Source organism: Azolla caroliniana, unplaced genomic scaffold (genome assembly GCF_043228905.1).
Source record: "Azolla caroliniana isolate FFs.n. ecotype wild unplaced genomic scaffold, voAzoCaro1.0.p SCAF_1, whole genome shotgun sequence".
Taxonomy (NCBI): Eukaryota; Viridiplantae; Streptophyta; class Polypodiopsida; order Salviniales; family Salviniaceae; genus Azolla; species Azolla caroliniana.
Window position 1 is genome coordinate 26735793 of NW_028230436.1, and position 13137 is coordinate 26748929.

At 39.1% G+C, this 13137-nt stretch overlaps 1 protein-coding gene across 3 annotated transcripts; it reads right to left on the reverse strand.

Annotated features, from left to right (window-relative positions):
- Nucleotides 1-411: 411 nt before the first annotated feature.
- LOC147869340 (putative serine/threonine-protein kinase At1g54610) lies at nucleotides 412-5909 on the reverse strand. Of its 3 annotated transcripts, XM_087328323.1 has the most exons (9): nucleotides 5577-5909; nucleotides 5374-5488; nucleotides 4695-5199; nucleotides 3938-4222; nucleotides 3515-3832; nucleotides 2523-2750; nucleotides 2319-2419; nucleotides 2094-2226; nucleotides 412-1616 (listed from the first exon to the last, which is right to left on the reverse strand). In XM_087328323.1, exons 3-9 carry the CDS (start codon nucleotides 5184-5186, stop codon nucleotides 1059-1061), a joined length of 2115 nt encoding a protein of 704 aa, XP_087184449.1. In that variant the 5' UTR covers nucleotides 5187-5199; nucleotides 5374-5488; nucleotides 5577-5909; the 3' UTR covers nucleotides 412-1058. The 3 variants fall into 3 exon arrangements, with proteins under 3 accessions (XP_087184449.1, XP_087184433.1, XP_087184440.1); XM_087328307.1 differs by lacking the exon at nucleotides 5374-5488; XM_087328314.1 differs by lacking the exons at nucleotides 5374-5488; nucleotides 5577-5909 and having other exon boundaries at nucleotides 4695-5364.
- Between the last annotated feature and the right edge of the window lie 7228 nt (nucleotides 5910-13137).

Here is a 13137-nt window from a genome sequence, read left to right on the forward strand (position 1 = left end):
ATCATACCCTCAAGCTCTCTTGCCTACACTTAACACAAGTCATACTACACCACATGATGCCTTTGATCCCCTTGGTAACTCATCCTGGTTTAGGATCCATTAAGTAGAAGATTGGATACGAGAATGTTGTTTTGGTTATTAAGTAAACTATGAAATAAAAGAAAACACTTCCAAAGTTAACAAACTTTGTGAAGGATCAACCTCTTCAAAAAATGGAATACAAAGCCTTTACATTGTAATACGAGATGTACATCATAAATTTACATATATGTACCTGCTTAGAAATTGCAGTCATAAATAATGCGTTTTCATTAAGGGCGGGAATTAAATATATATGTTAATTAATTTGAATATGATGAATTCCAAAACTTAAGTCCAAACCCATGGCTTGATTTCAAACCTACAAAGTAGTTGTCCAATTTTACCCTTTCCAAATAAAAATAATTTTACATTGTCCATAAAAAATTACAAATTAAGCTCTGAGAGTCTAAGGAGTGTATTCCTATATAATCTTCTTTTTTTTGTTACACACAGGCTAGGTTATAACATGCAATAGCTCAAGATGCTCTTCATTATCTTCTTGCTGCGACTGATCCACTGCTAGGAATAATATTGTATTCCAAGAGTGCTTGCGAGAAGTCACAAAACCACTTTGAGCTATAATAGTTTCACTCATGTATCCTGAACATTAACAATATAACGCCGTTCGACTTTATTGTTTGTAAATGTTCGTTGACTGACGATTTTGGAACCCAACAAAGTTATTTTGTTGATAACAATCTCATGAAATGCTTCTGAGTCCCAATGAGGTGGGACAAAAATAAAGTTGACAATATTGGATCCAATATATTATTGTCATGCCAGCAAACCACCATACACAGGGAGGGCTTGGATTGAAACCATCCCATTCAAACATTGTACAATGGCAATAGGTGTACGCCCATATCATCACACATCCATATCTATGTAGTTTCTCTTTCACCACACGCTGTCAATAACATCAAACACCACCCACATTCGATAATGCCTACATAGGTGCAAATGCATACATACGTGGATTAGTTTGCAAAAGCTGGTGGGAGAGGTGGGCGCCCCCCTTTGAATGAACCTGAAAATTCCGCAACTTCGAATTGTTCCAACCTTGGGTTATACTTCTTAGAACCATCTAATGAGTTATTATTATTATCCCTCTCTCGATGCCGATTCAAGACTCTAACTTCTTTGCGTGCATCCTTCTCCCTATTCATCACAACCTTGGGCGGCAGTTGTTGTGCCAAGTCAACAGATTGAGAAACTGTCATTGATTTTACTCGATGGACAGGGCGGCCAGGAGCCATGCGAACATCTTCAATATTCATATTTGACTTTTTCATCCTCAATGCCCCTGATGTTGGAGGTCCCATAGGACCGGATTTTGAGGACAGGGATGAGGATATTGTGACATCTGAAGGTAATTGTATATAGCTTGAATTATGATGATTTTCAGTAGGTCTCTGTGGGGGCTCCATCAAGAAGCCCACTGCTCCCTCTTCGTGAGCTGGGCGGAACTTCTCGCTCTTGCTCTTGGCATTAAAATTCCGTTGGCCAGGATGAGCCACTGCTGCCGCATGCCGCCTCTGCAAAATGCAACAGCCAAATTTTGGTCTCATTTCTCCTCTCCTTGCACATAACATTCTTTGCACAAAGATAATGTTGTGAAATCACAACCATTATAAATGTGATCATATATACATAAATGATGCCACTTTTTGGTTAAAATTGGCCCTTGCTCTTACAGGTATACAATAGGTTAAAAGACCTATATATACCAAAAATGCATCCCAACTTATGGATGACCAAATTGCTGTTCAATGAGATAACTGATTTACAAGCTTAAATCTGGCCTACTTGGCTCCATTAATGTATGAGTACATGTATATGCTCGTAATATTATTGTATGCAAACTCTCAGGCATTTCACATACCTGAATATATCAGGGAAAAACAACAAATTACCCCTAACTTGTTCAGTATTATGAGAACACCAACGAGTATCAAAATTTTAGACTACTCGTACTTATAATGCTCATACTCATTCTCATTCTTTTCACATACCTGGATGCTCAATTGCAGTTCCGCATTCGCATCTGGAGCAGGAACTGCTGCCCCTTGCTGATCCTTACTAGCTACTTTCTTTGATGGAGCATTCACACCGGCAGATTTTCCAGCGGCAGCAAGACTTCTTTGTCTACAATGTGGAAAGGAAAAGTCTTGATACAAAGGTTTGAGCCAACCACCTATCAATGAAAGATTAGGTTATTGTATCCTAGGATTTGATACCTCCGATTCTCTTCTTCACGTTGTTTTGCATCCATTTCCTTGCTTGGTGGATACTGAGGAAGACTGGAAGGCTCACACGCATAGGGTTTTGTGGTGAAAAACTGAAAAGAACGCATCAAATAGCATAGAAAGCAATAGTTATAATAACCTTTTCCCTGCAACAAAAAAAACAAAAATATGGTTTTTGAAAGAACAAGGAATTACTTCACTCTTCATTGCACTTGTGGCAGTTCCTCTCTCTTTGGGCTCGATAGCAAGTAGGGTACTGAGAAGAGATAATGCAGCCGGTGGAAAATCTTTGAATGTTTCAGAAATGCAACATTTGTACGGTTGTTGAGGCTTGAAAATCGTTGCATGTGGAAGCTTTGATTTCTTCCAGTAATCTTCTGAGGGTGACCCACACAGTTTAAATATCTTATGCAATTGTTCAACCTACACAAGAAACATGAAATTAATGCGGAACATACATATGCATAAAATATTTAGATTTCATCTCTCAAGGAATAAAAAGAATTATGCTCTTCTTTACCTAAGTTTTTTTTTTCTGTGCTCTCTCTCTCTCTCTCTTTCATTAGTTCCTAAAGGTCGACGAGTCGTTACTATGATTGCATATAACAACAGTCAATGCATCAAATTGTGAAATCAATGTGTGTTACTCCCACATAATGAACAACTAAAATTTGAATGTTTCTTGCAAAGAGAGAACAACATTCTTCGTTCAAACTAGAGACAAAAAACTAACTTCTCTGATCCTCTAGACCCAACAACAGGTTACACTCAATAGGCATTGTTGTCTTGCATATGATATAAACCACAAAAGAGAATTAAAGCTGCGAGTATATCTCCCTGTACTAAACTTTTACTAAAAGTAAACAAGACTCTACTAGTAACCATAGGGCCAATATGGGTATGAAATCCAAAGGGTCAGCATTTCCAGTAATCTCTCTCTCTCTATATATATATCAGGGCTATACCCTGGTGATAAGCCAAGTTTTAACTAACTAATGCCATTATATGCAGTATTTTACAAGAGGCCACCACGGGATGTCAGGGTTGAACGTGTAACTTTCTGGTCTGTGCTAGACAACCTTACAAAATTTAACTGCAATCATCTGGGCTATGCTCTCTCTGTGCCCTCTTTTTTTGTCTGAACTTGGATTGATATTAAAAGACTCTTATGTAAAGGCTTTCAGTACCTCTGTCCTTCCTGGCATAATTGGTTTGCGTGCTAGCAACTCTGCCAAAATGCACCCTGTGCTCCAAAGGTCGACTTCTATACCATATTCTGTAGTTCCAAGTAAAAGCTCAGGAGGCCGGTACCATAACGTTACAACTCTGCTCGTCAATGGATGCTTTTGCTCAGGGTTATAGAAAGTGGCAAGACCGAAATCGGCGATTTTCAAAATCCCATTGTTGTCGAGAAGAAGATTTGATCCTTTGATGTCACGATGCAATACCCCTCTTGTATGACAATGCTCAAGGCCTGAGAGCAACTGATGCAAGTAGCATTTCACCTGTTTTAAAAGAAAAACAAACACAAACTTTGATATTCTAAAACTTGATTGCATTAAAAAATGTACAATGAGACAGGAATATTTTGTTATAGCAGTGAAATGAACCTGTGGTTCAGTGAACACAATTTCAGGGTGAGAGGAGAGGCCAGCAAGGTCATGCTCCATATACTCAAAGACAAGGTAAAGGCTACATGACATTCTTGATGTTACAAGACCTTCCAATTTGATAACATTGGGATGATTGAGGCGTCGCAAAACTATGATCTCCCTTGCCATAAAACGCACACTGTCTCGCTCCAGATTATCAAACCGGACCTTCTTGAGAGCGATGATCTTCCTTGTGTCCAGATCTCGAGCCTTGTATACATTGCTATATGTCCCTTGCCCAATCTATTGGAACAACCAATAACTTTTAAGTACGTTTGAATTGTTAAAACCATAGTTAGTAATAAATTTGCATCGTTACACGCAGTTTTGTTAGTAAATTTGCATCATCTACGAATACCTGGGGATTATCGCTTCATCATTATGTATTTTGTATTGGTGTTTATATTACATGAATCAATCCAAGCAGTTCATGTCTCAGAGATGTCACAAAAACCCTTCAATGTTCCAAAGTTGAATTAAATCCAATCAATTCTAGTGTTCATGTTTTCTATGGATATCGACAAAGCCTTCAAATGTTGCAAAAATGATTTATCAGTCCAATTTATTGAGTAGAGTTTCATATTCAAAGAAAAATAAGGTCAAGAATCCGTGCATCTTAAGAACTAATTAATACAATGAAATTAAAAGTCATTTCAGTCCACAAAATTAAAACAAGTGGTCAGAGAAACACAAAAAATAGAAATAAGAATCTTGCCTTTTCTAACTTCTCAAATGAATCTGCCTTTCTTGGAACCCAACCACGCACCGCCTCCCCTGCTACACTGGTAAGCCATGCAGGCCATCCTGCTGCAACATGCGCTACTCGTTCAGAATCAAGCGGCCCTGACCTTGGATTAGGGTATAATATATCTTTTCTTCCATCCTTAGGATTAGGATAGCTTTCATTTCTTTCATTTCTAACACTCCTTTCATTCCTATCATCTCCATCTCTCCTTCTGAGAGACTCTGTTGGCACTTGTGGAAGAGGACCTGATAGTCCTTTCACTCTAAGGCTAGTCTGGTGAAGTTGTTTTGCTTGACCTTGTTCTGAGGTTAGCCCTAGCCTCGCATTTTGGTTCAAAGATTGAGATATTGAAAGCTTTTCAGGAAATCTTGCTGATAATTGAAGATCAGATCTAGTGATTTTTTGGTTTGGTTGTGATGGAGGCTCCTTGATCACTTCCGGCTTTGTACAAATGCACCCCATCACATAGGTTTTTCTACATGGCAAAAGTGAGAAAACTCATTGTGGGGGATAAATTTTTTTCCACGTTCACATGAAACTCGATGACATGCAATCGCAATCTGTCCACATTCACATGAAATTTGACTATGTTTGCTCACGAACATTCACTTGGGTTTCAATGAAGGGCTATAAAAAACGATCTAAATACCTCCCAATTCACATGAAACTTGAGGATGGCTAATTGAAATTCACATGAATTCGATAATGACAACTTTAAACTCCATAGCCCCACAAAACTGTTATATTTCCTCAGAAAGAGGGTTCTATGAGAAAACAAATGATCGTCAATCAATTACCATTCAGATTAACATGAAATCCAATGATGCGCGATCAAAAAGTTCAATACGATACCTTCAAATTCACATAGAAATTCGATGATGGGCCATTCCAGATAAGCTCCCAAAATGGGAGGAAAGAGCTGTAGGAAGTAAGGCCGCATCTGAGGTGGGTTTGTTTCACCAACCTAAACAAATCTGTGAGAAGAAGAAGAAGAAGAAGAAGAAGAAGAAGAGGAACAGGATGATGATGATGATGATAAAAAGGAAGAAACAAAGAATGGGATTTGAAAGAGAAACCCTAACTTAGAAAGCAGAGGAAAGATGGAACGAACTCTGCGTGATTTGCATAAAATTGTGTGTTTTTTTTCAACGCACACGCCCTTGGTACAGGCATGTCATGCGATTTTCCATAGGCCGAGTTCCATATCACATACATAATGTATGATATCGATTACATGCATACCTACATACATGATACATACGGGATCCATGGAATCCCCATACATATACATATACATAATATGTATGTACATATGTATGTGTGTATATGTATCATGCGTACATTCATTCATAACCACTACACATACACACATACACATACACATACACATACACATACACATGTGTGTATGTATCATTGATAACCATTACATACTACATACATGCATATCCTTCACGTACATCGTGCGGTATCCTCTATACATTTTTGACACTACATTCGGACTCTTCGAGTTACCTTTCACATTCGTTTTTGTTTCACCTGCCATGAAAACCCGACCGCCTATTTTATCCAAGCAATCTTTGTCCGTCGTCTAAACTAGTAAGGTATGTGCTTGCCGTGTGTGCAGGCTCGCACGCGTGTATGTCAGTGTCGAACTAGATACTTTGGGGACATTTTGCACATGACACGATGGCTTCATAACGCCTTTGGACCAATAATCATTTCTCATTGCTTATGGAAAAAGTTAATCAATTAGCCCCTAATCTTCACTTGTCTCTCGTGTCAACCGTGGTCAATTGCACACCGCACTCATAGTTATGAGGACATATGAGATATTTCACTTGTTGAGCATTTTCGCACACTAACGTTACAAAGCATGAAACAAAGCTATATAGGAATTATGGGTCCCAAATATCTACTTAATAATTGAAGGTTCTTGCCCTTACCTCTTAGTGAGACGGTCTAAAAAGTGCTAAATAAGAAATAGGTCTTATATAATGAATGTGATGAAGCAACTAGTGTATAAGATGTGGGTCATGGGCCATGTCATAGTCATTCCCTATGTTGAGATTGTTCGAAAACAGTAAGCACATGGGTTTTAGTGTTAATGTAAATAATATGTAGCACATTTATAGTCCATGGGTCCCTCCAAATCATTCCATTGCGCAATAGTCTTATTCTATCATGTTTTAATGATGTTGTATGAAAATCACTACATGAGATATGGGCTTTGTAAGGTCATGTAATCATAACATCAAGAGTGTTGGCTTATAAGATAAATGTCATCTAGACAAGTGACGTATAGTTTTACCTCACAATGTTTCATTGTGAAAATGTATCAAGCATGTAACCAACATATTTGTGAATGAACTTATCATACAATGTTATACTAAAAGTGTAAAAAGTTACTAGGTGTTTCTACAATGTTAAATGTGAAAAATAGATTGTTAGATGCAATATGCATTGGACTTGGGGGTGCTCAACAAAGGTTCAGGACCAACTAATAAACCACCACACATAGTGTGGTAACAATGAGGCCATTGAGGGTTAACACGTAATTCTTGCTACAACAAAAACTTTGCAGCAATGATGCCACTAAGGATTAACAAGCAATTCTTGCTCAGAACAAAAACTCAAGCAAAAGAGCTACGAAGAGACTTGTGCCATGAAACTTCGACCCCAATCACTGTAGACAAGAGTATTGTTTCGTCATTGTACACACAAGATATAATTGAGAGAGAACAACAAGAACAACATAATAAAGCCCAAGAGATAGATACAAAGCTCCTTCAACAAGGATGCTCACTCTTCTCACACATAATACCTAGTTTGTGTATGACCTTTAAGATTAACACTTTAGAGAGAGAGAGAGAACATTCCATAGTGGCATCTAGTGAATTAAGAGATATGAATGATGTATGTAATAGAGAGGTGAGAAAATTGGGTTTCAAACCCAAAATGTAATTTTTGGAGTGTAACAACTTACCGCTAGGGTAACCTAATTACGATAAGAGAGAGAGAGAGAGATTGTATATCTAAAATTCCACGCTACCATTTTACATGTCGAGTAATGTACCATGTATCCAAAACCTTATTTGCTAACCAATCTATATCTTCAACCAACTTATGGTATAAACCATTAATGTTCACCACAAAAATCGACTTTCCAATGCCAAATGACCAATCTTTCCATGGGTCCTCGACTACTAACTCTAGAAGTGGTAAAATTAATCTAGGCAATGGCAATATTGATTGCCAAGTATACCCATATCCACGTGGTATATGAAACTTATTTTTGATTGTCCAAAATGCCATCATTTGCCTACGTGACTCTAAGATACCATCGGCCATAGTTACCAAGCCCAGCCTTGCCATTCAATTGAACTGTGAATTTAGACTTTCTTTTCTATCCCAATGTAATATCCTTGAAGATGCTAACACCTCTGCTACCAAGGAATTAGTATCTTTTATGCACTCAAAGGGCCTCCAATTAAACAATATCATAACATCACTACCAAGAAAGCATTAATTGTTGTACCATAAATATTCTGAGCATTTAAATGCTTGGGCACTATTAACAACATGCCACCACAAGGCTGTAATGTTGGTTTTGCCATGGTATATACGAACCTTTTCCACAAAATAACTAATTATTTATGCCCAAGGTTGGGTACCTATGCATATACCTTTCAACAGAATACGTAATATACTCATTTGTTTGCTCAAACATTCGTGTTCATACATTTGCAAATGACTGAGTATATTATCCAAACATTCTTTTGTTTTTTTTAGTTTTGCTCGTTCTACACAGTGCACTGCACACCTTCTCCCACCATTAGTTTCTACACATTAGCACGATGCCAAGCAGAAAGTATATCACTTCCTCTTGCATCCAACGTCGAACATTATACATAGTACCATGTGTGCTTCACATTGTGCTCAAACTGAGATGCGTGCCTTGTGAACAATAGGACTGTTATTACAGTTACCGTTATTACTACCGCCATTGTTATGGGTAGGGGAGCATCTAAGAAGGAGGAGCTCCTCTGGATCTAATAACCATGATTTATTCTCATGAATGGTATTGTTGATTTCTAGCTCGCCTTCACCTTGATTTGGTTGTGATGAAACCCTTTGTTGATTTCTGCATCTAGCATTCTTTCCCTCTTCTTGGTGATGGTGTTGTTTTGAGAAATTCCATTAAATGTTTCCAGCCGATGTTTTGTGTGGGAGCAACTCGTTTCCATTGCCAGGGGTGCACCCCCGTGAGATCTCATCCGTTGATGTCTAGTACTTTGATCCACACCCTTGCCCTACTCCATCCATCAGTTAATTAGCTATAAAAGTAACATATATATAACTAATCATGCGTATAATTTTAGTTAATGCCACCACAAAAATCTATTAATTTGGTTAAAACATAACATGTATGACTAATCATATAATAATTAAGCTTATATAAAAATTAGACTAGCATAGCTCCATTCCTATTATTAATCCTTATTAGCCACTGATCTTGATTCAAAATCATCATCATCATGGAATGTTTGTTTTATTGTAACAACTCATTGAGAAATTTGCAATGTTGTTTTCTTTCCCCCCCAAAAAACACTAGTTCGCATTAGTTAGCAAATAGAATACAACAAAGTTTACCCAAATCCAGAGTGGGATCAACATATACAACTCAGAGGAACAACCCCAAAACTATCAAACAAAAACAACAAAAACTCACACGACCCTTAAACAAAACTGAAATAAACCCCATTTTACCCCGACTCTACACCTCCCAACTAACTCTTTTATAGCAAAGTTATCCGGGTAATATGACTATACTAACCCACTTATGCTTCAACTATACATACATAATTACAACCCATGTACAATATTGGGAGCCATCGGCGGAAACAACCACCTAGGTGCCTAATAATTCCACGTAGGCTTCGACGAAGATTTGACCCTCATGGAAGAACCACCCCATTTTAGGAAGAACTTTGACCTTGCCCTTTCTGCTTCATCCGATTCCCCCTGAATCGAGTCATACCGACCGTTGTCGTGAAGAAAACCGTCCCTTAGCGTAATCGGTGCATAGCGCACGTGAACCGGCTCTTCACGCGTGCGCGCCCTTTAATGTATATAATAGAGAATTAGGTACAAAGGAAGATCCTAGGTAGTTAGATTCGGTAGGTAGGAAGTTAATGAGGGAAACAACTCCCTTCTTGAAGCTATAAAAGAGAGGGAGACGCGGGGAGAGAGGGGGAATTTTATTGAGGAGGATGAAGTGCTGTCGGACGGAACCCGAATGCTTCTCCTCTGTTCGTTCTCCATCGCTCTTCTCTGCAGGTTTTCGGGAGGCTCGCGCTGCTTCGAGGAATGCCCGTGTGCTTCCGGCAACACCTCCATCCTATCCCCTTTCGTGCGCAGACGAGTAGGCATCGGCATCTGTTCGCCGGCCTGTTCGGTTGTAACCGCTCGCGTGCTCTATTGTTTATTTGTCATTCATTAATATACAAACATTCGTGTCTCTCTGTCTCTGTGTCCATTCATGTCTTTTGCGTTAAAAAGGCCGTGTCCCTGTGTTTCTTTGCTCATACGTAACCGAGCGTCTCTCTCTTTCTCTTTCCCCTTCTATCACCTGCTCTTTGGTTCAAGACCCCGGTGGTCCCGCCTCGTTTCTCCACGCACGCGCGTAGTAACGTGACACCGTGCAACCAAGCCACAAGCTCAAACTAGATATTTAACATCACCTCCCCGCATGAGAGCTTTTGTTGTTGAAAAACAAACTTACAACGCATGATCCAGATGTGCCAGACCGATAAATATGCCACCATAAGCCAAATCTCCTAAAAAAATTTAGAATTTGTGCCATGTCTCACCCCATCACATTGGAGCACACTACCACCCTGCACTATAAATCCATGCCCTTGTGGGTTTAATTGTTCTCCCCAGCTTTCCCCTTTTAGAGACAGTCCTTGTATGGAGCCCCACACAACGTTCCCATTCACACCACAGGCTGCCATGATTTGAAGGTTTCTACTCCAAATGTTAATCGCCTCTATAAACTTCCAAAAACAATGAGAAATTGATTCCAAAGCATTTCCACATAACTTACAACCAACCTCTCCACCATGAGAACTCAACCACTCCCCTATAGGTACCTCCTTGTGGCTAGAAGCCACAACCAAGCCTTTATTTTTTATGACGTATCCAATGCCCATAGTCTCCTCCAAAACGACTTCAGATTGTCATCTGATATGCCTTTATCCTTCCAACTATTGCGGATCAATGCAACACCCATCGCTTTGGAGCCAATGATTTGTCTTCCTAGCTTAGTATTGTACTCAAAAAACTTTTTTAAGTTTTTTGTTCTAGGTGTCTGTCACCATACCTCCAATGGATCCCACTCCAAATCATATAAGGGCTTGTTGTTGAAAAGCCATATTTTACAATCCTGATCAAGTGTCTTAGGGTCTAGGTTCAATCGCCACCTCCTACCCTCCAACACTGCCACCCGCATTGCCAACCACTTGCCATCATCTGTCAAAGAACTTAGGTTACCCCACAAATGCTCCTCGTTAGTTGAGCACCTACCACAAATAAGTTGTGCATCACCCTCACCTACAAACCAGCCTGACCAAACTGCCTTTTCCGCGTTCAACTTACCTAATCCATCAACAACCTTATCTATCAGCTGGGTCACCTTCGCTATTCTTCTAGTAAACCTATAACTAACAGCCCGACCCTCCCGCCTATGCATGTTGAAGACCTCCCAATCGTGTACCAACCTAATCTTGTACCTTAGCATCCTCCCCCAATGAAAGTACTTTTTCTATCCAAGCATCATACCGTCTTCACTTCTAATCCTAGGGTTCTAAAATAACGGTTGTCGTAGTCGTTCATCCAACGTTTTCGGTTGCATAAAGATCAACCCTTCTCTTAAACTTGACCATGCCTTCATTATGGCACAAACCACCCTATCCTCTGTGCTAGCCGGTTCTTTCAACTTTAGAGTTGGACTGAACAACCACCATGTATTTGCCTGTTAGGGACCACCATTTATGGGACACCAAAGGTTAACTCTGTTCCTAAGGAGCACCTTCCACAATTTTAGTTCGGGTTGCAGATTTCACACCAGAAGCTTACTAAGTAGAGCCTTATTTTGGTGAACTAGCCCAAGTCCTCCCTGATTCTTCGCCTTAATTAAACAACCCCACGCCACTTTAGCTAACGCCATCTAATTGTCTCTACTCGACCAAAGGAACCCTCTCACCATCGCCTTAATATTTTTTATGTAGGCTTTGTCTAACATCCAACATGCCATCGAGTGCCACATGGTGGCCAACAAAATATGGTTCACCACAACCACCCTACCAGTAAGGAAAAACTTTACTGATGCCCACAACCGAAGCTTTTTTCTAATTTTTTCTTTCACCTACTCGAGTTGTTGATTTTAGGTGTCTCAACTCCCAAGAGAAAGCCCAAATACTTAACATCCATTCCAGTGGGGACCCATTGAAAATCAACGTTAGGACTAACAATGGGCCTAGTTCGGTTCGGTTTCTTGGCCTTGAAACCAAACCAAACCATTTATTTATAATAAAAACCAAACCAAAATGTTTTAAATTTATGAAGCCATTTAAATTGAACCATTTAGAGCCGAACCGTTTATGAAAAATTTAGAACCAAACCAAACCATTTTTTAGAGGTATTGATTATCATACATATTATGAATTTGTATGATAGAAACATTATAAATTTATGAATTTGTGTGATAAGTATTGGTCATCATACTTATCATAAATTTGATAATCATAAATCAAATGGAGACTCTACATATAATGCATATAAAATTTAATAAGTTAGAGCCTAGAAGTTTAAAAATTAAAAGTTGAAAGTTAGAGCCTAGAGGTGAAAATTTAGGAATATTTTTTAACCTATAAACCTTTAAACCGAACCACATAAACCGAAACCGAAAAACCATGAAATTCAAAACCGAACCAAACTGAACCGAAACCGAAAAACCGCTAAACCATGAAAGTCAAAATTCAACCGAACCGAAACCAAACTGGATCATAACATTTGAAACCAAACCAAATGGTTTATTTATCTTTGAACCAATAAACCGTTAAGCCACGATTTAACGGTTTGGTTCGGTTTGAGCTGAAACCGAGCCCCATTGCTAGTTAGGACACCAGAGCGATCGTGGGTTTGAACTTACCCAAAATCCTCTACTTTTGTTCCAATTAATTTCCCCCCCTGACGCTTTGCAAAACAACTCAATCTGTCCCTCAGCCTTCTATAAATTAGCATCATTGCCTTGCAAGTAAAGCATAGTGTTAGAGTCCAGCAAATCCTTGTTCGTATGTGGAACAACTAAACCCCTTATTCCCGCATCTGATATGTTCAAAAAGAAAGA